The 26462-nt window shown below is 35.5% G+C and overlaps 1 protein-coding gene across 3 annotated transcripts in view; it reads right to left on the reverse strand.

The window, feature by feature from the left end:
• pvrl2l (PVR cell adhesion molecule related 2 like) overlaps positions 1 to 26462 on the reverse strand; it is a 236949-nt gene that overhangs the window by 110626 nt on the left and 99861 nt on the right. For all 3 annotated transcript variants that reach the window (XM_051137379.1, XM_051137380.1, XM_051137378.1), the window contains exons 3-6: positions 23303 to 23546; positions 16348 to 16641; positions 12973 to 13090; positions 7717 to 7865 (exon numbers count right to left, since the gene is read on the reverse strand). In XM_051137379.1, the coding sequence (XP_050993336.1) occupies positions 7717 to 7865; positions 12973 to 13090; positions 16348 to 16641; positions 23303 to 23546 (805 nt within the window). The remainder of the gene's footprint in view (positions 1 to 7716; positions 7866 to 12972; positions 13091 to 16347; positions 16642 to 23302; positions 23547 to 26462) is intronic.

The following is a 26462-nucleotide window of genomic DNA, read 5'->3' on the forward strand; positions in this document are numbered from 1 at the left end:
CAAGATCTCAATTTTAAAAAATCTGACCCTTATGACTGGTTTTGTGGTCCAGGGTCACATGTGTGCATATTCAGGACTGGAGGAACCGAATTAAATCTTGTAAAGATAAAGTGCGTTTTTAGATGTATATGCAAAGTCAACTAGAAGTAAACAAATCCAAGTTCAGATTTATTTATGTGCTTTTGCACAAAACGCATTGTTTCATTACAGCTTTACAGAAAATCATGATGTTAATGTTTAAAATGTCACCACGTCTTAATTGCATTTGGCAGATTAGTGTTAGGTGATAATATAGTTTACATTTTGCAACAATACAAGCAGTTGATATGCTATATAGAGTATAAAAAATAATTTTCAAAGTTACATAAAAAAGTGCATGGTTCTTTGTAATTACACTCTTAAAAATAAAGCTTCCAAAAGGGTGTCTTCGCACTGATGCCATTGAAGAACCATTTTTGGTTTCCCAAAGAACCTTTCAATGAACAGTTCCTAAAAGAGCCATTTTGAAGAAATTTTTCGACTTTAAAGAACTTTTTCTACATTTGAAAGGTTCCATGGATGTTCAGGTTCTTCATAGAGCCAAAAAGAACCTTTATTTTTAAGGGTGTAACTGTAACATTTACTAGCAAATTTTAAGTGAAAAATGCCTTATGTAAGTATATTGCATGTATATAAATAAAGCTGGACACACAAAACAAAGCAAGACACTCGCAGGTCAATTCCCCTGAAAAGTGGCCCTCATGAGCAATTTTTGTAACTACATACTTCACCTTTAAGAATAGACCATTAAAATCCAGTTCAGTTGAGCACTAATCTGAAAATGTGGTAGTTGCAGACCTGAATCTGAAGATCCAAACAGGCAAAATCATGAATGGATGCGATGAAGTGCTGCAGTCTACAATCAGCACTGAATGAGCTAATCTTTGGATTCAGAAATTCATTTCACGCTTTCGCTCAATGTCCTGTTTGAAAAGACCAGCTCTGGCCGACCGAAACTTCCTTTCAGTGCAAGTTTGTTGTTGGTCTACATGATGAGCCAGTATCGCCAAAGGAATGATCTGATATTAAAATTTAATATCTTGATTCATGAATATTGATTTTATAATGTGATTCAGATGCAACCACTAAGCAGACATTGGCAAACAAGCACTAGCCATTGGATATTCAGATGCTGTTCGTTTCTTTTGTTTTATTTGGTCAACTACAATTAGTTTTCCTTTGCACTACGACTAGGAAATGCTCAAAATGTGATCTTAAAACATTGGTGGGAGGAGACATAATGGCTGCCCTAGATTTGCCAAACAGCACAGTCTTTCTTGTTGACAAATGAAGCTTTACTGACCAACGAACCCGTACATTCAAAACACACTGGTCTTTTCCAGCAGGGACGTGCCTTGTGTGCAGTTTCAAGTTGTGTTATGTGTGCATGCAAATGTGCGCCTGTGTTTTCTGCAAAAACTCGGCTGTTTCCTCAAGAGCAGCCGCTACCATCCCCAATAAACGGCACCAAGATCCAGCCAAGAATTTAAGCAGCTAAATGGCCTCTCAATCCCCCCAATAGAGTCTACAATGAAAGCCTTCAGTTTTCTGCATTAGCTGTCTGAAAATGGCTAGGGAGGGGAAAGAAATGAGGAAACACTCCTTCTTGGCAAGCCGCATGATTAGTCTGTTAGCTGGCACAGGCTGAGGTCTCCCCCCTTCAAGGCGGGAGGAAAGCGGGAAGAGAAAAAGAGAGTGATTTCAACTTTTAGAGAATTCTGTCTGGGGGATGTTCCTCTTAAAAACAGCCCTCCTTCTTACCTTCTTTCTCACTTTTTTTTTTTTAACATAAATACATACACGCACATGCAATTTCTCTCCAGCTAGGCTGGTGGACCCACTGGGAACCAGTGCAATCTAGCCTCATTCACATGTAGAGTTCTGGGAGTCGGGGGTTTTTAAATTCCTCTTGCGTCAGCACAAGTCTTGCTTGCAATCCGCCGAGCTTTGTCATGGTGTGGCATTCGTGTCTGCATTCGTATTAGACCCTGTTTACACCTGAGTTAATGATATAATTGAAACACACACAGTGCAGCAGAATACCAGCACAAACAGCGGATGGGTAAACTAGAAATTGCGAGTGGGTAGTGAATAAGTCACAGTTTTTCACACTGAATTGTGTTCCCTGTGAATAAAACTCAGCTTGAATCATCCTTAAGAAGTTTGCTGGTGTTGGCTCTTTCGAGCTGGTTTCCCAGGCTGGACAGTTTTGATGGTTTCAGACACCATTTAGTCAGAATGGGAGACTGGCTAGACTAGTTTCAACCAAGTTAAGGTTTAGCTATAGTCCCCCACCCTGACCAACTGGGAAAACAACAATAACAATCTGCAAAATCATAAAAACGGACCAACTTAACTGGGAGATGTTAGACTGGTTTAAGCTGTATTTTAGTAGAGTTGTCATGATTGCGGTCACGTCTCAACTACTTGGTGAATTTAGGCCTGGTTTAAGCTTTTTTTGATAGCACTTGACAGCAATCATGACAACCCTACTAAAAACCAGCTTAAACTGGTCTAACATTTCCCAGTTTGGCCAAGTTGGTTAAACTGGTCAGTATTTTATGGTTTTTTGGGTTTTGGACACATTTCAGCTAGACTGGCCACCTAAATGTTAGATTATCAGGCTGGAAAACTCACTAAAGCTTGGCTGGTTTTAACCAGTTTAGGTGATCGATCAGACAGTTCAACCCCTCTAAAATCATCAGAACTGAACAAGTCTGTGCAAACATTGGGAAAAACAGCTTAAACAGGACCTAAATTCACATGTTTGCACAGACTGGTCAGTTCTGATGGTTTTAGAGAGAGTTTAAGACACCAGCTTGACCATTCTGTTAGACCATTCAGACTGGTTTAAACCAGGGACAGTTTAGAGAGTTGTCCAGCCTGATAATCTAACATTTAGGTGTTCGTTTTATATGTCCAGAACTCATAAAACTATAAAAATTTAAACAACTGGGAAAAACCGGGAGGCCTTGCACTGCTTAAAGTTCTTGTTTCAAGATTGCTGTAACAGTCAAGCAGAGGTCTGAGAGTTTCTGCAAACAGGTTAGGCCAGTCAGTTTTAATGGTCTAAGAAGGGTTTGGGACACTTTTCAGCTGATAAGGTAGAGATCTGGTCAACCATCTAGACCAGTTTAAGCCAGCTGAGATTTAGCTAGTCCCCCAGCCCCATAAGATATTGTTTAGCTGGTTGGTCTAGCTGACCTCCAACCACCAATAATTGAAGAGTGTCCAAAGCCACTCCGAAACCATAAAAACTGTCTAACTAATACAACTTGTAAAAACGTATAGGGGTTATAGGGGTTCTGGACACTTTTCAGTGGAAGATCCAGCTTGACAGTTCTGGTCCATCATCTAGACTGGTTTAATTAAGCCAAGATTTAGTGAACCTTTCAGTCTGATAATATAGCGTTTAGGTGGCCGGTCTATCTGAAATGTGTCCAAAATCCATAAAACCATAAAAAGTGTCCAACTTAAACAACTTGTTCAATGTATTGTACTGCTAACATTTTTTTTCCAGTAGGGATTTCAAAACTGCTGTCACATGCAAGTTGTCATGTACTTGAAAAATCAGCAGAGGTCTGCCAGTTTGTGTGAACTGATTAGGCTTGTCATTTTTGATGGTCTTAGACATGTTTTGCACACTTTTCAGCGGGAGATCAGCTAGACTAACTAGTGAAACACCAGCCTGACCATTATGGGAGACCATCTAGACCAGTTTAAACCAGCCAATGTTTAGCTGGAGTCTCCCAGCCTGATATTCATGCATTCAGCTCGTCAGTCTACCGGAAATGTGTCCAAAACTCCTCTAAAACCATAAAAACTCTCCAGCTTTAACAGCTTGTACAGACTGGAAGACCTTGTGCTGCTTAAGGTTTTTTTTAGTAGGCATTTCAAGATTCCTGTCATGTCCAAGTTGTCATGTACTTGAAAAAATCAGCAGAGGTCTGCAAATTTGTGCAAACTGGTTAGGCTGGTCAGTTTTGTTGGTCACTTTGGACACTTTTCAGTAAAAAAAAAAAAAAAAAACAGCTAGACCAACCAGTGAAACACCATCTTAACTATTATGGGAGACCATCTAATCCAGCCAATGCTTAGTGAGTCTCCCAGCCTGATAATCTAGTGTTTAGCTGATCAGTCTAGCTGAAATGTTCTTAAAACCCCTCTAAAAACCATACAAACTATCCAACTGAAACAACTTTCAGTAGGCGTATAAAGACTGCTGTCATGTCCAAATTGTCATGTACTTCAGAAAAAAATCAGCAGAGGTCTGCGAGTTTGTGCAATATGATTAGGCTGGTCAGTTTTGTTGGTCTTATAGGGGTTTTGGACACTTTTCAGTGGAAAATCAGATAAACAGACCAGTAAAATACAGCTTGACCACTTTGGGAGAATATCTAGACTGGTTTAAACCAGCCAAGGTTTAATGAGACTCCCAGCCTGATATTCAAGCAATTAGCTGGTCTGTCTAGCTGAAATTTGTCCAAAACCCAACTTTACAAACTGGGAGGCACTGTGCTGCTTAAGTTTTTTTTTTTTTCAGTTGGGGTTTCGAGATTGCTGTCTGGTCCAAGTTCTCAAGTACTTGGAGAAAAAAAAGAGAAGTGGACTGTGAATTTGTGCAAACTGGTTAGGCTGGTCAGTTTTGATGGCCTTACAGGGTTTTTGGACACTTTTCAGTGGAAGATCAGCTAGACCAACCAGTGAAACACCAGCTTGACCATTCTGGGAGACCATCTTGACCGGTTTAAACCAGCAAAGGTGTAGTGAGTCTCCCAGCCTGATACTCTAGCATTTAGCTGGTCAGTCTAGCTGCAATGTGTCCAAAACTCCTCTAAAACCATTAAAACTCTCAAACTTTAACAACTTGTACAGACTGGAAGACCTTGTGCTGCTTAAGGTTTTTTTTTTTCTGTCATGTCCAAGTTGTCATGTACTTGAAAAAAATCAGCAGAGGTCTGCGAGTTTGTGCAGTATGATTAGGCTGGTCAGTTTTGTTGGTCTTATAGGGGTTTTGGACTATTTTCAATGGAAGATCAGATAAACAGACCAGTGAAATACCAGCTTGACCACTTTGGGATACCATTTAGACCAGTTTAAACCAGCCAATGTTTAGCGAGTCTCCCAGTCTGATATTCAAGCATTTAGCTGGTCTGTCTAGCTGAAATTTGTCCAAAACCCCTTTAAAACCATAACAACTCTCAAACTTAACAGCTTGTACAAACTGGGAAACTTTGCACTGCTTAAGGGTTTTTATCAGTAGGTATTTCAAGATTCCTGTCAAGTCAAAGTTGTTATGTACTAGAAAAATCAGCAAAGGTCTGCGAAATTGTGCAAACTGGTTAGGCATCATCCACTGGTTAGGTGGAAGATCATCCAGACCGACCAGTAAAACACCAGCTTAACCATTATGGTAGACCAGTTTAAAACCGCAAGACCGGTTTAAAACAGCCAATGTTTAGCGAGTCTCCCAGCATGATATTCAAACATTTAGCAGGTTGGTCTAGCTGACATGTGCCCAAAACCCCTCTAAAACCATAAAAACCCTCCAACTTATACAACTTGTCCAAACTGCGAGGCCTTGTGCTGCTTAAGTTTTTTTTTTTTTCAGTAGGGGTTTCAAGATTGCTGTCTGGTCCAAGTTCCCAAATACTTGGGGGAAAAAAAGAGCAGCGGAGTGTGAATTTGTGCAGACTGGTTAGGCTGGTAAGTTTTGTTGGTCTTAGAATGGTTTTGGACACTTTTCAGTGGTAGATCATCTAGACCATGGGTGTCAAACTCTGGTCCCAGAGGGCCGCAGGCCTGCAGAGTTTAGATGCAACCCTAATTAAACACACCTGATCCAACTAATCAAGTCCTTCAGGCTTATTTGAAACTGCATAGTATGTGTGTTGGAGCAGGGTTGGAACAAAACTGTGCAGGGCTGCGGCCCTCCAGAAACTGAGTTTGACACCCCTGATCTAAACCAAACAGTGAAACACTAATTTGACCATTCTGGGAAACCATCTCGACTGGTTTATACTAGCCAAGGTTTAGCGAGTCTCCCAGCCTGATAATCTAGCTTTAGCTATTCGGTCTAGCTGAAATTTTCCAAAACCCCCATTTTTAAAACCTGTCCATGTCCAAATTGGGAGGCATTTTACTGCTTTTTTTCTGCAGGCATTTCGAGATTGCTGTCATGTCCAAGTTGTCAAGTACTTGAAAAAATAACAGAGGTCTGCGAGAATTTTGTTGGTCTTTGGAGTCCTTTCAGTGGAAGATCAGCTAGACCGAGCAGTGAATCACCAGCCTGACCAAAGACAAGTTTAAACTACCCAGCTACTAAGACTGGTTGAGTTTATCAATTCTGATGATTTTTGATATTTTTCCAGATGGTCGTTCAGATTGATGTTTCAGACCATTTTAAACAAGTCGCTACTTTAGCCTGTTTTAACCAGCCTGTCTTTAAGCAGGGTTTGCATGATTGATCATCGCTGTCTCAAGTACTAAATTACTTTGCGCATTAAAGAAATGTATCAAAGATTACACATACTGAAGAGTAATTCTCCACCACAGGCACACTGCACTCAAATTCAATCATGATTAAATTCAATCACAGCTTGGCTGAAAAGACCTGCTAGACCAGTACTAACCAGCAGAAACCAACCTCGACCAGCATGGAAATCGCCAACCATTTAAGCAGGGATAAAAGGGCTGTGCAAAACACATCACAAAAACAACCAGATCACTGACAATGCAGTCTCAATCCACTTTTATGTGCATCAACGTTAAATGTATCACGAAGTGTTCATGTTTTTGTAAGGACTAGGCATCCTTACAACTGTGATAAAACTCTCCCCTATAATACTGTTGTGAAAAGAAGAAAAAAAAGCATTAGAACAACATCCCACACTTTCTTGCTACAGAGCGCCTACAAAGAGCCTTTGTTCTCCCACAAGACAATTGAAATTTCCAAAAGGATTCCCACGGATTCTAAATACGGCTCTTGCGATTGCCTTGGCATGAGAGAGTGCCAAAAGCACAGTGGCTCACGGGCCTACACGCGTCCATTTAGCCGTGCAGCCCCTCTATAGCTGATCGACAATGGGTAACGTTTCAAGAAATGGACCATCAAGACAGTCTTGCGCATTACACAAAATGTGTGTGAGAGCACAACAAAGCTGTAGGAAAAGAAAGAAAGCCATGCACAGAGAGGAAACGAACAACAGCGATCCGTTTTCTGTTAAAAGAGGTTAAAGGCACAACAGAACTGTGCTGTTAGGTAGGGTGAAGAGGGAAAAGAAAACAACAAGTGAAAATCAAAAGCAACCCGGCAAACTGGCTCACACCAAGTGACTCCGCATAGAACAAAGAGTTCTGGAGAAAATCCCACAAAATTGGGTAAGGCAGGCCAACTAGAAACCCAACCACCAAGTAAGAGTCTGGCTTCTGAAGCCCACCCACATTAGAGAAGTGTACATAAATCTGTAGCAGTGAGAAACCCTTTTCCCATGTTGTGTAAGTGTGTGTGTCTTTCTAAGTGCGAGGGAAGTGGCGTGCGACACTGTGTCCTAACCAGGCACGAATGCTTTAGCTCACTTAATAGCATGCCCGGTTAGGATGCTGTACTTGAGCTGAGAAGTGTATTGACTGTTTGTATCAGTAGTGCATGTGTCATTCCTGCATTGCTGTACTCACCGATGACCGTGGCGGCTAGCTCTTTCTTGCCAGAGCCCAGACTGTTCTTCACCTCACACACAAAAGTGGTGTTCACCGTTTCGTCCACCTTCCTCACCAGCAGCCGGTAATGATCCACTCGTACCGAAGGCGGCAGCTGACCCGACGAGCTGAAAAAACATTGACAGAGAAAACAGCATTTCTGGTTAATCTCTGAAACCGTGTCGCTGTTAGTATTCGATAATCGATAATCGATATATATTAAAACATAATTTATTCCTGTGATGCAAAACTGAATTTTCAGCATCAAAAGTGTCACATCAACCTTCAGAAATCATTATAATATGCTGATTTATTATCAATGTTGGAAACAGTTTTTTGCTGCTTAATATATATATATATATATATATATGAACTTGTGATTTTTCAGGATTCTTTGATGAAAATTTTTTTTTTTTTAATAATATACAGTACCATTCAAATGTTGAGGTCCGTAATTTTTTTTTTGAAAGAAAGAAATTAATATTTTTCTTCAACAAGGATGTGTTAAATTAATAAAAACATGATGGTAAAGACTTATATTGTTAGAAAATATTTCCAGTTGAAATAAATGCTGTTTATTTTTAACTTTTTAATAATCAAAGAATCCTGAAAAAAGTATCATAGGTTCCAAAAAAAAAATAAAAATACAGGTTCCAGCACTGATAATAAATCAACATTTTGGTAATAAATCAGCATGATTTTTGATGGATCATGTGACACTGAAGACTGGAGTAAAGGATGATGGAAATTCAGCTTTGCATCACATCAATAAATTATATTCTACAGTATATTAACATAAAAAACATTTATTTTAAATTTAAATCATTTAGAAATCATTCTAATAGCTGATTGCTTTCATCACTGTTGGAAACAGTTTTTGCTGCTTATTTATTTATTTATTTTAGAAACTGTGATACTTTTTTAGAATTCTTTGATGAATAAAAAGTAAACAAGAACAGCATTTTTTAATTTAAAAAATATATATTTTGTAATAATATTCAGTACCATTCAAATTTTTGGGATCCGTAATTTTTTCTTTTCTTTTCTTTTTTTTTGGGGAAAGAAATTGTATTTTTTTCCAGCAAGGGTGTGTTAAATTAATAAAAACATGATGGTAAAGTATTTCTATTTTGAATAAATATTACTTCACAAATATTATTTCACAATATTACTACTTTTTCTGTATTTCTGATCAAATAAATGCAGCCTTGATGAGCAGAAGAAACGTTTTTTAAAACATTAAAAATCTTACTGATCTCAAACTTTCAAACGGCAGTGTATAAAACATAATATAATCGCTTTTTATTATATCTGATGATGTAATCTTAGTCATTTGTTTATTTATTTGTATTTGACTACTTAAGACATATTTCCAGTAGATTTTTTTATTTTATGTACATTTCACTTTTATTTTCTGATTGCTTTCAGCCTGTGCTGGTAAGAATCCTGATCAACAGATGAAAAATGAGACTGAAGGCCTAAAGGCACAGCTTGAGGTAGTTATTTTATGTACTTAATTTCACAATGAAACAAATAGTTGATACAGCTGCAAGAGCTTCACTGCAGTACAAATGCATTAAATGCAAATTAATCATTAATGCAATCACTAGTTGTTCAATATTTATTTACAGAATTACTAATAAAATAAAATATTTGTTCTGCTTCTAGGCAGAACTTCTCCTTTTTTACTAGAAATACACCCATATATCTCTAAATATATTGTTAAACATGTTTTGAGACATTAGTTTGTGTTATACATGGTGGAAAATAATGACTGCTTGTTATTTTTTTTATTTGCTTTTGTGTGCTGTTGTTTTTTTTATGCCACTTTAATACACACCATTATAATTAGGCTTACTCCACTTGAAAAAAGTGCCAGCGAAATCCGTAATTTTGTCGCATATTTGTCAACTAACTTAAAACCCTGCAATCAAACTGCTACATCCAAGTGTCTCTCACCCAATGAGTCTTGCTAATAAATGTTGTTTCTCGATCTGTATCGATTCATGTTCTTCTTTGTTTTGGTGAGAAAATGAAGTTGAACCAGTGAAGCGTTAATAGGCTGCTGTTGCTTTATACCGCAGGCAGAGATGCTTCCTCAATTCACAGCCAATTAGCCTGTGGCAGCGAAAAACTGCCATATTTGACTTCGTTTCAGTCATATCGGAGATGGAGCAACAGCACATAAATATAAATATGAAATATGGATTCTCCTCAGACTAAAAAAAGAACAGTAATGCTAATGAAAACAGGACAAAAAAATGTTTCTATTGTTATTTCCTTCCCGTTTTGAGTAAATTCTGTCATCATTTACTCACGCTCGTGCTGTTCCAAAATAAATGTTTTTTTTTTTTTGTAGGAGATATTTAGCAGAATGTACAAGCTATGTTTATTTGATCAAAAATACATAAAAAAACAGCAATATTGTGAAATCTTTTTACGATGTAAAATAACAGTTTTCTATTTTAATAAACACTAAAATCTAATTTATTCCTGTGATCAAAGCTGAATTTTCATCATCATTACTCCAGTCTTAATGATCACATGATTCTTCAGAAATCATTCTAATATGATGATTTATTATCAATGTTGGAAACAGTTGTGTTGCTTAATGTTTTTTTGGAAGTTGTGATATTTTTTTCAGGATTCTTTGATAAATAAAAAGATCAAAAGAACTGCCTTTATTGAAAATAGATTTTTTTAACAACATACACTACCATTCAAAAGTTTAAGGTCAGTAATTTTTTTATTAAAGAAATGAATACTTTTATTCAGCAAGGATGTGTTAAACTGATCAAAAAGTGATACCAAAGACCTATATTGTTAGAAAAGATTTATATTTTTAATAAATAATTTTTAACTTTTTAACTTTTTAACTTTATATTCATAAAAGAATCTTGAAAGTAACAGGTTCCAAAAACATATTTGGAAGTTTAAATTGAAAATGAAAAATATAAAAATTGAAATTCATTCAAAATATTGATAAAAACTAACGTGAACTAAAATAAAACATTAAAAAGAAAAACTTTTTATGTATTTTATTTGCATTAAATTTATATTAACGTTAGTGTAACTTGACGTGGTACAATAACTAAAATTAAAAATACAAATTTATAAAAATTATAGAAAAACAATTAAATGAAACTTAAAAAAAAAAAACTTTAAATGTCAATAAAAACAGAATATAAATCTAAAGAGAATCTAAAAATAACATGACAAAAATAAATTAAAACTCTAACATTTATCAACTTTAAATTTAATTTGGAAATGGAACATATACAAATTAAAACTAATTTTTTCTATAAAAAAAATAGTAGCATGACTACCAAGGTACTAGCATGTTGCTAACATGATTAACATATTATTAACGTGTTGTTAGCATCATTACCATGTTACATTAGCATTTTACTAGCATGTTGCTAGCACGTTTTTAACATGATTAGCATGTTTCTAGCATGTTACTAGTATGTTACTTGTAAGATTAGAAAGTTACTAGCATGTTGCCTGTATGTTGCTTGTATGATTAACAAGGTACTAGCATGTTGCTTGTATGATTAGCATGTTACTAACATGTTGTTAACATGATTAACATGTCACTAGCATGTTTTAGCATGATTAGCATTTACTAGCATGTTACTAACATGTTGTTAACATGATTAACATGTCACTAGCATGTTTTAGCATGATTAGCATTTTACTAGCATGTTGCTAGCATGTTTTTAACATGATTAGCATGTTGTTACCATGCTTCTAGCATGTTACTAGCATGTTGCTAGCATGACTAACATGTTACTAGCATGATTAGCAAGGTACTAGCACGTTGTTAGCATGTTTCTAACATGATTTGTTTCTACACATGATGCTAGTATGTTTTAACCTGATTTAACATAATGCTAACATGAAAAAACAAAAAAACAGCTAAAACCAGCTGATTCAGTAATAAAACTGCTAGAAACCAGTTAAAACCAACTAAAACCACCTGATTTAACAAAAAGCCAGCTAAAACCCTTTTAAACCAGTTAAAACCGCTAAAAAAACAGCTAATATCAGCCTAGTCTAGTTGTCTAGTCCTTGCTGGTTTAAACTGAAAGTATCTGGTTTGAACTTGATTGGTCTTTTAGCAGGTCTCCCAGCTTGACCAGCTAAGACCAGCCCGATCATCTAAAAAGGTGCCAAAACTTTAAAACCAGCCTGGAAGCGGCCAACCAGCTAGATACATAGATTAGAAATATTAGATAGAATGGAAGCTTGAATCAGTTTCAATGGATTAGAAATAATACACAGAAGAAAAGCTAGAATGAGTCAAGGAATTCTGGAAGTTTAAATTTGAATTTTGACAGTTGGAGTTTGAATAGTCGTGGCTCATTCAAACATTCCGTCATTGTCTACGGAATCTGTATGATTTTTAATCTCTATTTTTAGGAAAACCGTAAGCCCAATCAGTCTGAAAAGATAAAGCAACCCAAGTCAGAACAGTCTGAAGAGCTGGGCTGAGTTTGGCGTTTCTAGCTGGAAAGCTCTAGGAGGAGTAGCGGATATTCTTGTTGGCTTAGAAGACAAAGAACAAGAAGTAAAAGCTCAAATAGAATATCAGTAAATTGGCTTTTTCAAGGTAACTTAAAGGGGTCATCGGATGCTCATGTTCCACAAGTTGATATGATGCTTTAGGGGCTTCAAAAACCCTTATACTTACTTCTGCTGTAAGTGAAGCTGGATCATGAATGATTCGCGTGAACATAGACGGATATATGTAGATCGGGAGGCGCATTCCCTTCACAAACAAACGTAATCTACTGCCTCTTCAGCGGCTCAGATGTCAGGAGTAAATGACGACCACTACGTTCATTATTACATCCAGCAACACAACACCTCAATCGCTCAATTCTTGTCTAACTTACATCCCTGCTCCGGCATCAAAACATGGAGGTTGGACTGTTCCAGCTGATCTGAGGTAAGACGCTCATGTCAATCAACTATTGTGGGAGCGGCCTCTGTCGGTGTGATGCCACAACAGGCATCCGAGAATGGCTCGATTTGAAAAAGGGAATGTTACTTTTAGAGATTAATTAAAAACCACTGCATGGATTTTTATCATTATAGGGTAGATTTGTACATACACTGCCAACACACATTGATGATCAAACAACATGAAAAAGTGAACTTAGCATCCGATGACCCCTTTAATGATGACAGAATTTTGAAATAATCCTTGAAGTTTATTAGAAATGAACTTACACTTTCCAGGTAACCTCAGTGGGTGCTGGATTGGCATCAGCTTGGCAGGTCAAAACGGCATCAGTCCGACCCATATACCAGTTATAGTCATAGCCTTCTATTGTCACAGTGGGTGGATCTACAAAGAATGAGAGATAGAGAGAGAGAGAGAGACATTCATCTGTAAATTCTGCATTGAAAGCACAGTTCAAAGGCTGGTTATCTGCATTCAGGGGTGGGAAGCGAAGATACGGGTTTGCTGAAGGTGGCACTGCCCTATAGACTCTCAAAGTGCTTTGACACGTCGGAGAAATGCAAGAGAATGAAAGTGCAGGAGGTGAGGATGTTCCAACAGGGGCGTTTATAAAAGGAAATGGTGAAGTTGCAAATCTCTGACATCCTCAAACATCCCAGCTCAGCTATGCAAACACAGACACCTCAAACACTCTGTAAATAGCTTTCATGGAAAAAAAAAATCGTGAACAATGTGTCAGGGCTGACATGTGAGGCAGAGAAGATGCTTAAATGCATTTTTCGATGAAAACGGAGGTGGGTGAGGGGGAAAGGTGTTATGAGCGAATGATACGGGAGGGATTATGAGTTCACGTGTGTGGAGCTGAGAACAAACGCACTTCTTTAAAGGATTAGTTCGACCAGAAATGAAAACTCTGTCCTCGTTTATTGACGTACGTGTCGTTCCAAAACCACATGATGTTTGTTCTTCTGTGAAACACTAGAAGTTTTGAATAATCTGCTGGTCGGCTTTTCTTTTCAATTACAGTAGCTTTCAAGCTTCAAAAAGAACACAGAAGCAGCATGAAAGTCTAGCTTTGTGAGTAACGGAGCAAAATGTAAGTCAATTATTGATTGATAATCTTCCCCTCCAGTGATCTACTAGCTGGTAGGACAAGATCATTGAGCGAGTGAAAAACAAATCACAAATGAATCATTTAAACCAGGTTTGTGCTCCCTAAAAGAACTGCAAGCCTAAGTAGATTGTAAAAATCACTGGAACCAGGATTATTACAGTTAACTAAAACTAAATATTTTTACTTAAAATAAATGTATATTAAATATAAATTATATACATTTTTATATAAATAAAAATAAAAACTAATTTATTTAATGCACTTAGAATACACATTTAAAAAATATTAAAACTTTGAAAACGGAGAATATAAAACAAAAAATAAAAACTGTAATAGTTATCAATAAAAACAATTATCAAAACCTTACATTTAAATTGAAAATGGAAAATATAAAAATTAATACTAATTCAAAATATTAACGAAGAAATAAAATAAAATATAAAATTATGTAAAATTATTTTCTTTACTGTAAATTTGTATTAACATCTAACATTTTTAAATCATAATAAGAAATAATTTACAATTAATAAAAACTAACAGTGCTGTTTCAATGCTAAAATAACACTGGCACCAATGGTCTCTACAATCTACATCCAGAAAAGTTTTTGGGCAGGGCTCAACGCTAAGGATTTTTTTCTACTGGCCCTGTCACAAAAAAATAAAATAGTTGCTGTTATCATTGTTTTTGACCCATGTTATCTTTTATAACAAATAAGCTGATACGACATCAAAATTTTACATACCAATTAAATTGTACAATTCTCGATTCCAATTTCGATATCACAGCAAAACCTACCTAACAAATATTAAGTTCAAACATTATTTGTTTGTTCAAAAATTATTTTATTATTATTATTTTATTACAAACGAAAAGATGCTTTAGGGAAAAACAGCAGACGGACTGAATGAACGCATATTCAGTCTCTGCCAACAGGTGGCGCTTATGGAATAATGATACAGCGTTTCCATGGTTACCGCTGTAAAAAAAGCAGTGCTGTGCTTATGAACACAACTTTAAATGCAAATGGAAAGAAAATGCCATGTAAACATTTCCTAAAACAGTCAGTTCCCCTCAGAGATACATTCATACAAACCCCGTTTCAATAGTTAGGATAATATTTCCAAAATTTTGCGCATTGTGAACCGTGATCTTGCTCTGCCTACTACAGTATTTTTTCTTCTCTGTGTTCGTCTTCAGCCTCCCTAGTCTCTGTTAACGGATGTTTAAAGAGGTCATCGGATGCCCATTTTCCACAAGTTGATATGATGCTTTAGGGTCTTAATGAAAAGACTATAATATACTTTGGTTAAAAATTCTCAATGGTAGTGTAAAACAACACCCTTTTTACCTTGCCAAAATCAGCTCTGCAAAAATCATTCTGGTCGAGGCTGCTTTAAATGCAAATGAGCTCTTCTCGCCCCGCCCCTTTCTTCTCTCTGTGGAGTGACGAGCCTGTTTACTTTAGCCGCATTTACCACGTTTAGTCGCTAAACTTGCTAACTAGCACATTATTAGGAAAGGCGATTGCAAAGATTTATAAAAGAAAAACCCTTATACTCACTTCTGCTGTAAGTGAAGCTGGATCGTGAATGATTTGCATGAACATAGACGAATATATGAAGATCGGGAGGTGCATTCCCTTCACAAACAAACATAATCTACTGCCTCTTCAGCTGCTCTGATGTCGGGAGTAAATAACGACCACTATGTTCATTATTACATCCAGCAACACAACACCTCAATCGCTCAATTCTTGTCTAACTTACATCCCTGCTCCAGCATCAAAACATGGAGGTTGGACTGTTACAGCTGATCTAAGGTAAGACGCTCATGTCAATCAACTATCGTGGGAGCGGCCTCTGTGGGTGTGACGCCACAACGACAGGCATCTGAGAACGGCTCGATGTGAAAAAGGGGATATTATTTTTACAGATTAATTAAAAACCACTGCATGGATTTTTATCATTACAGGGTAGATTTGTACATACACTGCCAACACATATTAATGTTCAAACAACGTAAAAGTGAACTTAGCATCCGATGACCCCTTTAAAGAGCTCGTAATATTACTCGTCAGGACGGGCGTTTTGACACTTTTGTAGGCTATCTGTCCATCAGAGACACGTCTCTTTGTGATCGCTTGAAATTTAAAATGAACAAGGCTTAAAAACACATGTAAATGATGAACGTTCTTGACGACGCAGCAGTGGCCCGATCGGACCAGTGACTGATTCGTCAACTGTCCCGAGCGTCGGGCACTGCTAATTGTCAAGCTCAGTTGGGAAAGGCAGCTGTGATTTGTGAACTGGATCAGATTCAATGAACAGATCTGATTAAAAAAAACGGATTATTAATTGCTACTTGTCTTTATTTTGTTATTTTAGAGCTTGACAGTCCTCAAAGCCCATATTTTCAATATACTGAAAAGGCCAACCAGGGTTTTCTTCCACAGAAGCAAGCCATATGGATTTAGACTGACTTTCTTTAATAACTACTCCTTGCAGTATGTGTGTGTGTGAATCTTACACTCCACCACCAGCTTCAGCGGGAAGGCTCTGGGTTCAGTCTGCGTCCTCTGATTCACCACGCAGGTGATTTCTTTCCCATTTTCAGCAGGTGTCGGGATCATCCGATACTCGCTCTTCACGGTCACCGTCCCGTCCCTCTCGGGCACCGAGGTGTGGTTATAGCGGCCTGCGATGGTTGTAATCCAGGAGATTGTTGCCTCTGGTTTTCCTTGGGCCGCTTCGCAACTGGCAACGACCACCTCAGAAGAGCCGGCTCGCACCGGGATGGCGCTAGCAGAGTTTTTAGGTTTGGCTGATGGAGGAACAAAAAACATTCAAGAGTTTACAACCTGACTTTGCTTCTCAACAACCTTTTTTTTAAATCAATCAAGTGGAGATTGAGCTGAAAGACACGCAGCACTACTCAGACCTGTTATTGACTTCTGTTAATAGGATAATGCACAGTCAGGTCATCATCAAAAAAACACAACGTCAAAAGGATGTTTCAAACATTCAATAGAGCCAATTATTACACAGCTACTTGCTTACTAAATAAAAAAATAAATGGACATGAAATATTGATCGATTACTGGAGAAGAAAGAGCGCAGAGCGATACGAGAGACATGAAACTAGCACACTTATGTAGGAAACCAGATGCCTGGGACAATCTGGGACGGTCAATTATGGAGGTCACACATTTTAATCACACAACTAGAGTCACATACATCAGAGAGCCATATAATAATGTCCAGCTTTTTAGTGCATCATACTGACATCTACAAACCTAATGAGATCAGAAATTAAGAATAAATGCAACCATATGTACAAGTTTAAAAATCTGTCATTGTTTATGACAGGCATTTATTTGTTTCATTTATGTCACATTTAATGAAAGCAAATGAGACTATTGCTGAAATCAAATTAAAGTCCCTTTACACAATTCACTACAATTAAAATATAATGAAAACAACTGAAAATTGATCTGACATTTAATCAAAGCAAAGGAGGCAAAGGATGACAATTAAAACTTGATTTATGTATTTAGATAAAATTTATATAAAATGTCATGAAAACAACTGAAACAAAAAACTGCAGAAATTAAATTAAAACTAAATTTTTGCCAATGTTTTATTAATGCAATAAAATAAAATTCATTAAATAAAACTTAAACTATGAAATAGTTGCTCTATGTGGCATTTTACAGATATACAGATATGTATTTATTTTTTTAATTTAACATTTAATAAAAGCAAAGAACACAATTGCTGGAATCAAATTAAAACATTATACAATTTTGTCTTCATTTACTACAGTTAAATTAGTCTTAATTTGCTAAGATATGAAATTTCAAAAAAAAAAAAAATAAATAAAATTAATTTACACAATATTTTCTTAATTCAACAAAATTAATTCAATAAAAACAAAAACAAAGCAAAAAAAATCTTGAAACAATTAAATGGCTGCTATATGTTGCATTTTACACTGAGTTAATGTGTTACTTTGTGTATTCGGGCTAAACAGTGTACGACAAATATATATATTTATTAAGTTTATTGATTTATTTAAATTAACATTTATTGAAAGCAAAGGAAACTATTGCTGAAATCAAATTTTAAAAAAATTAAAAATTCCCTACAATTAAAATATAATGAAATCAACTAACACAAAAACTGCAGAACATAAATTACAATTTTAATTTAAACAATGTTTTTTTAATTCAATAAAATTAAATAAAAAACAAAAAGGTAATAAAGTGGCATTTTACAGATATACATATATTTATTTATTCATTTTTATATATATATTTTTTTTATGTAACATTTAATGAAAGTAAAAGAGAATGTTGAAATAAAACTAAAACTTGCTTTACATGATTTTGTGGCATTTTACAGATATACAGATATTTATTTATTTTATTTAATTATCTAACGTTTAATGAAAGCAAAGGAAACAATTGTTGAAATCAAATTAAAGCTCCCTTTTTGTACAATTTTGTCTTAATTAACTACAATTAAAATATAATGAAAACAACTGAAAATTTATTTAACATAATAGCAAAGGAGGCAATTGCTGAAATAAATACAACTTGATTTACTCTTAATTTGGTAGTTAATATAAAATTTCAAGAAAAGTACTGAAACAAAAAACAGCAGAACTTAATTAAAATTTAATTAGTTTTCAAGTCAGTAAAAATAATTCAATAAAATCCAAAAAAACTCAAAGTCAAACACACACACACAAAAATGCTGAAACTATGTGGCATTTTACAAATTAACAGATATTTATTTATTTTATTTATTTATCTCACATTTAATGAAAGCAAACTGCACAATTGCTGAAATCAAATTAAAACTTATTTAATTTATTTATCTAACATTTAATGAAAGCAAAGGACACAATTTTGTCTTCATTTGTTAAAATTAATATAAAATTTCACGAAAAAACCCTGCAGAAATTAACATAATGTTTTCTTAATTCAGTAAAAATAATTCAATAGAAGCAAAATAAAACCTGCTAAATCATAAGTAAATACTCTATGTGGCATATTTCTTTCTTAAGTTATAATTTTTTTCTTAAGTCAGGCAAATTACTTTAAAAAACTAGAAAATTAAAAAAGTGCTGAAACATAACTAAACATTTACTCTTTGTGGCATATTTATTCATTTTATTTATTTATCTAACATTTAATGAAAGCAAATGAGACAACTGCTGAAATGAAATTTTATTTTGATTTACTTTTTTGTCTTAATACACCAAAAGTAATATATTTCATGAAAACAACTAACACCAAAAACACAGCTGAAATTAAAATGAACAATTCTGTCTTAACACACACCCACTACTAAAGAAGCATGCCCAGACAAATTTAAAAGCAAGAGTTAACAATAAAGCTAAAGAGATAGGCGAACACCGATAGAGGAGCACTGAGTTAATGTGTTACTTTGTGTACTCGGGCTAAACAGTGTACGACAAAGCGAGCGAGACGCTTGAATGCAGCCAACACGGATAAACAGGCAGCGCTGATTCATAGCATCTCTCTGTCTCTGATGATAGCATTAGCTTAGTCATTCAAATGATGAATCAGGTTAATGGGCGACATTAGTGTTAAAGCAGACAGCAGGAAGGCTACAGTGAGTAAAGCTAATGTAGTTTAGCACGACTCCGCATCTGCGTTTTCCTAAGATTTCAGTTCGAGCATTGACCTTGAGCTTTGTTGTCTGTTTGATAGAATTCAGCTGGCAACACAAAAATAGGAAAGACTGTAAATATTGCTCCGATTTTAATGCGCTAATTATTCGGCCATTAAGTTTCCTAAAGACTGTGCCAGTAGGCTCATTTCACGCTCTCTGCTCATGTCAGGACTCGCGAGTGTGAGAGCAGAGCTATTTTAAGAGCATCTCTGATTTTAACCTCAATGGCATAAATAGTAATTGTAAAGTTTGATTCTTTTCCACAAATCAGTTGTTTTTTTATTAACTGGTTTAAAACAGTGATTCACTGATTAGTTTGAGTCACCATTTGACATTATACATGCTTTCATGTCATTATCGTTATTATTACAGTGAACTGTTTTTCCTCAAAACTGTCTTGTCTGTAGGAAGCACTGTGTTGAGTAGAGATGAGCAATGAATCGTGATTTAATCGTGATCACGATTTCTGCTTCTCTCGTTTTATTAAGTATAATCACTTGAAATATTTTCCTGCTGGTTCATTATCCCGAAAACTTTTTATTGCATTTTGCATTGGTAACAAGCATCCAAAAGCTTTCATGGTTGCGGTTGCCAGAGTTTAAGAGTTTGAATTCTCCATTCAGAGGGATTTATTTCATAAATCGATTAGTCAAGGATGAGACATCATATTTTAGTGTCTGCATTAGTGCTATCAATAGATTAAAAAAAAAAAAAAAAAAATCAACTAACTAATCACACATTTTTTTCTGAATATTTTTTCTGAAATACGCTACCAGTCAAAAGTTTTTAAACAGTAAGATTTTAATGTTTTTTAAAGAAGTCTATTCTGCTCACTAAGCCTGCATTTATTTGATCCAAAGCACAGCAAAAGCAGTACAATTTTTCAATATTTTTACTATTTAAAATAACTGCTTTCTATCTGAATATATTTACAAATGTAATTTATTCCTGTGATTTCAAAGCTGAATTTTTAGTATCATTACTCCAGTCACATGATCCTTCACAAATCATTTTAATATTCTGATTTGCTGCTCAAAAACATTATTATTATTATTATGTTGAAAACAGCTGAGAGTTTTTTTGAAATAACATTTATTTGAAATTATAAATGTCTTTATCATTACCTTTGGTCAATTTAAAGCATCCTTTAGTATTAATACGTATTAATAAGTACTGAATTCCAAGCTTTTTAATGGTATATTGTATAATGTTACAAAAGCTTTTTATTTCAGATAAATGCTGATCTATGGGTCTTTCTATTCATCAAAGAATCCTGAAAAAATCTACTCAACTGTTTAAAATATTTTATTATATTTTAAATGATTAAAAACTTCTTGCTGACAAATGGGTACAACCTAGTAGTTTAAAGAATTGTGGTAAAGGCTGCATTTTTAATTATTTATTTTTTGGTGGCTGCCATGTGATCGCTAAATAGAGTCTTTAATGTCATCTAATAATTCTTGTTCTAAATATTCCTCATAAGACTTTTTGGTATATAAACTATTGTTACACTGAATGACATTTTAGTGGGTGTCTTCTGTAAAATGTTTGATAGTAATTATTTTTTACTTATTTTTTAAAAAATAGTACATTCCAATGTACAAAAAAAAGAGAAAACTTTTATTATAAACTTTTATTGTATTTTTGCCCAGTGGTTTACTTAATCTTTCCAACCTGGCAACCATGTGCAAACACTCTCTCTACATCACAGAAAAAGCTCTGATGAGCTAAAACACCGGGAGACATGTACAGCTGGGGTCAAAAGTTTACATCCACCTTGCAGAATCTGCTAATTGTTAATTACTTGACCAAAATAAGAGGGATCATACAAAATGCATGTTGCTTATTTAGTACTGACCTGAATAAGATATTTCACATAAAAGACATGGACATATTGCCAACAAGAGAAAATAATAGTTGAATTTATAAAAAAAAAAAAAAAGAAAGAAAATTAAATTGATAAAAAATGATCCACATCTGTGTTTTTTGTTTAGTGATAGTTGTTCATGAGTCCCAGTTAAATTGCCCCCTGTTCTTCAGAAAAATCCTTCAGGTGCCACAAATTCTTAGTTTTTTCAGCATTTTTGTGTATTTGAACCCTTTCCAACAATGACTGTATGATTTGAGATCCATGTCCAACTGCTGCAGAAGGTCCAAACACTCACTGATGCTCCAGAAAGAAAAAAACAAAAACATGCATTAAAGGGGTCATCGGATGCTAAGTTCATTTTTACATGTTGTTTGAACATTAATGTGTGTTGGCAGTGTATGTACAAATCTACCCTATAATGGTAGACCGCTCCCACGATGATTGACATGAGCGTTTTACCTTAGATAAGTTGTAACAGTCAAATTTCCATGTTTTGATGCCGGAGCAGGGATGTAAGTTAGACAAGAATTGAGCAATTGAGGTGTTGTGTTGCTGGATGTAATAATGAACATAGTGGCAATCATTTACTCCCGATTACATTTGTTTGTGAAGATGCAGTAGATTATGTTTGTTTGTGAATGGAATGCTCCTCCCGATCTACATATAAGTAAACAGGCTCGTCACTTCACAGAGAGGGGCGGGGCGAGCAGAGCTCATATGCATTTAAAGCAACCACGACCAGAATGAGATGATTTTTGCAGAGCTGATTTTGGCAAGGTAAAAAGGGTGTTGTTTTACACTACCATTGAGAATTTTTAATCAAAGTATATTATAGTCTTTTCATTAAGACCCTAAAGAATCATATCAACTTGTGGAAAATGGGCATCCGATGACCCCTTTAAGAGCCGGGGGGGAAAATTTCTTGAATTTAAAGATCAGGGTAATTTAACTTATTTTGTCTTCTGGGAAACATGTAAATATCTTCTGTAGCTTTTGAAGGGCAGTACGAAATGAAAAAATATGATATTTAGGCAAAATAAAAATAAAAAATGTACACGTCTTCATTCTGTTCAAAAGTTTTCACCCCCCGGCTCTTAATGCATTGTGTGTGTTGTTGTTTTGTGGTTGTTTTTTTTGTTTTTGTATTTTTTTTTTTCCTTTCTGGAGCATCAGTGAGCGTTTAAACCTTCTGTAATAGTTGCATATGAGTCCCTCAGTTGTCCTCAAGTGTGAAAAGATGGATCTCAAAATCATGTATTCACTGTTGGATAGGGTTCAAATACACAAAAATGCTGGAAAACCAAAGAATTTGTGGGACCTGAAGGACTTTTCTGAAGAGCAGCAGGCAGTTTAACTGTTCAGGACAAACAAGGGACTCATGAACAACTATCACTAAACAAAAAAACACAGCTGTGGATCATTTAGGCAACAACACAGTATTAAGAACCAAGTGTATGTAAACTATTATTTTCTCTTGTGGACTATATGTAAACGTCTTTTATGCGAAATATCTTATTCAGGTCAGTACTAAACAAAAAATTACACGCATTTTGTATGATCCCTCTTATTTTGATAAAATAATTAACATTTTGCAGATTCTGCAAAGTGTATGTCAATGTTTGACCCTAAACTGTAAGTTTAAGTTTAGTGATCACTGTTGAGATATGCTGCTCAAATAAAAGTGTAACACAGCAAGTTGGTTTTCTTTCTCATGGTTATTTGTGCTGACTAAATCTGCAAACAAATCATGCAAGTTGATTATATGAAAGTGCAATAATTCTGATGAAATGTCAACAAGAAAAAACAGTAAAATGGCAATAGTCGTGATTGTACCGTTGAGTAAAACAACTACGGTCAAGTGTTTAACCATTACGGTGCAGACCTATTAGTGGGTCTATAAATAAACACTTACCCAGCATGATAAGAGTGGTCCATCCTTGCTCGTTTCCGCTGGGGTAAGTGGCGTACTCGCAGATGTACCTGCCAGCATCATCCATTCTCAGTTTGTCGATCTTAATGGAGGGGTTCTCCAGGGTGCCCTGAGTGAACGATACTCGCCGTTCAAAGTCTTTATTAGGGAAACTGGCTCCATATAGGGGGTGAAACACAGCAATGTTTTGCCTATCACCCTCTGTACGCTCAAACATCCACGAAACCTGCGAACCGGAAAGAAAGCAGGAATTAATCCTCACACCACATTGCTTTTACATGCAGCATACTGCCAGCCACCTGCCTGCTTGGACTAAACCATATGGATGGAGGAAACACTAGACAAATATTGGACCTTACATTTACACCTTACATTCGTTTAACACCTACAGATGTTTTATGAATTGCAAATATTTCATTTTTATGTAAGCAATGAATATGGCTACTGTGAACTCTCCATATTTAAATGTCACCCAAGTATCTTCATCAAGCAGGCAGACAGATTATACTGGAAACTGTGATTGTTAAAAACTTTTGATAACCTTGAAAACATTAGTTTAGAATGAACTGAAAAGTATAACTAAATTCACTAATGTTTTGTGCTACAGTATATGCCATATTTTCTTCCAGCTATTTTGTATACATTTAAAATTAAAAGCCTAATAAATAGTGTAAATTGTAAATAAAATAAAAATCTACCTACCTATCTACCTATCTATCTATCTATAATTTATACAATAATTTTAATAAGAATTATTTAAATATTTATTTTAGGAATTAAGAATGTAATAATATAATAATAATAATAAGAAGAAGAAGAATAGGAATAATATATAATATGATAATATAATAATAAATAAATAATATAATTTATATGTATTAAGATTTTTTAGAAATTAAGAATATAATTATAATTAAGATATAATAATAATAATAATAATAATAATTAAAGCTGCAAGCAGCGATGAACGGGCCCTCGCACCCGGGCTCACCGCCAACCGGTGGCTTTAGGGAAACAGCGAACGGTGGGCACTATGCTTTTAACATAGTAAATTTAGGAGGAATATATCAAAGTCATTTAGATGTGCCAAACTTCATGCTGCCAGCTGGTGGCGCTATGCCTATAACTGAATATTGGCATGTAGACCTCTTCAGGTCAGCGCTTTTATCAAACATATGAAGTTTGGTGCAGATTGAAAATGGTATGCTTGAGTTAGTGTAAGACAAGTCATTTCCTGTTGCCAGCTGGTGGCGCTATAATTGTAATGGAATATTGGCCTTTAGATGTGTTCAGGCCAGGACTCTTATCGAACATATGAAGTTTGGGGCAGATCGGACATTGTATGGCTGAGTTACAACAACTTCCTGTTTCATGGCATTAATAGGATGCATTAGCACTTAGAAAGTGTGTCTAGCATATTTAGCACAATATGGCATATTTTGCTGTGCTTTTAATAGACCATCACAGTGTTAAACATGTCACTTCCGGTTGCCAGCAGGTGGCGCTATGACTTTAACTGAATATGAGCATGTAGATATCTTCAGGCCAGGACTCTTATCAAACATGTGAAGTTTGGGGATGATTGGACATTGTTTGCAGGAATTGCAACAACTTCCTGTTTAATGGCTTTAACAAGATGCTTTAGCACTTAGTAAGTGTTGCTAGCATGTTTGAGTGTGTTTTTAGCAAGTTTAGCACTCACTGGCTTATTTTTGTGTGTTGCTAATAGTGTATCACAGTGTTAAACATCACTTCCTGTTGACAGTAGGTGGCGCTATGACTATAATTGAATATTGTTATGTAAATGTGTTCAGACCAGGACTCTTATCAAACCTGTTAAGTTTGGGGCAGATTGGACATTGTATGCCTGAGTTACTGTAGCTTCCCGTTTCATTGCATTAATAACATGCTTTAGCACTTAGCTAAGTGTTGCTAACATGTTATAGCATGTTTCTAGCATGTTGCTACCCTATTTAACACTTGTTGATATTTCTAAAATGTTGCGTTCATTACAGAGTGCAACATCTCACTTCCTGTTGCCAGCAGGTGGAGCTATGACTATAACTGAATATGGGCATGGGCATGTGTTCAGGCCAGGACTCTTATCAAACATGTTAAGCTTGGGGCATATTGGATATTGTATGCCTGAGTTACAGTAACTTCCTGTTTCATTGTATTATTAGCATGCTTTAGCATTTTAGCTAAGTGTTGCTAGCATGCTTTACTATGTTTGTAGCATGTTGAATATTAAGTTTGGGTCAGATTGGACATTGTATGCATGAGTTACAGCAATTTGTCTTTGTATTAATATCATGCTTTAGCTCTTAGCTAAGTGTTGCTAGCATGTTTTAACATGATTCTAGCATGATCCTAGCCTATTTAAAACTTGCTAACGCTTTTTAATATGTTGCTAGGAGTCCGTAACACCGTTAAACATGTCACTTCCTGTTGTCAGGAGGTGGCGCTATAACTATAACTGAATATGGGCATGTATATATCTTCAGACCAGGACTCTTATCAAACATATTAAGTTTGGGGCAGATTGGACATTGCATGCCTGAGTTACAGTAACTTCCTGTTTCATTGCATTAAGAGCATGCTTTAGCATTTAGCTAAGTGTCGCTAACATGTTTTAGCATGTTTCTAGCATGTTGCTACCCTATTTAACACGTGTTGATATTTTTAAAATGTTGCTAGGCATCCACAACAGTATTAAACATGTGACTTCCTGTTGCCAGCAGGTGGCGCTATGACTATAACTGAATACGGGCATGGGCATGTGTTCAGTCCAGGACTCTTATCAAACATGTCAAGTTTGGGGCAGATTGGACATTGTATGCCCGAGTTAAAGTAACTTCCTGTTTTATAGTATTATTAGCATGCTTTAGCATATTAGCTAAGTGTTGTTAGCATGCTTTACTATGTTCGTAGCATGTTGAATATTAAATTTGGGTCAGATTGGACATTGTGTGCATGAGTTACAGCAATTTTCTTTTTCTTTGTATTAATAGCATGCATTAGCTCTTAGCTAAGTGTTGCTAGCATGTTGTAGCATGACTGTAGCATGTTGCTAGCCTATTTAAAACTTGCTAATGCTTTTTAATATGTTGCTAGGAGTCCGTAACAGTGTTAAACATGTCAC

Source organism: Labeo rohita, chromosome 19 (genome assembly GCF_022985175.1).
Source record: "Labeo rohita strain BAU-BD-2019 chromosome 19, IGBB_LRoh.1.0, whole genome shotgun sequence".
NCBI classification, from domain to species: domain Eukaryota; kingdom Metazoa; phylum Chordata; class Actinopteri; order Cypriniformes; family Cyprinidae; genus Labeo; species Labeo rohita.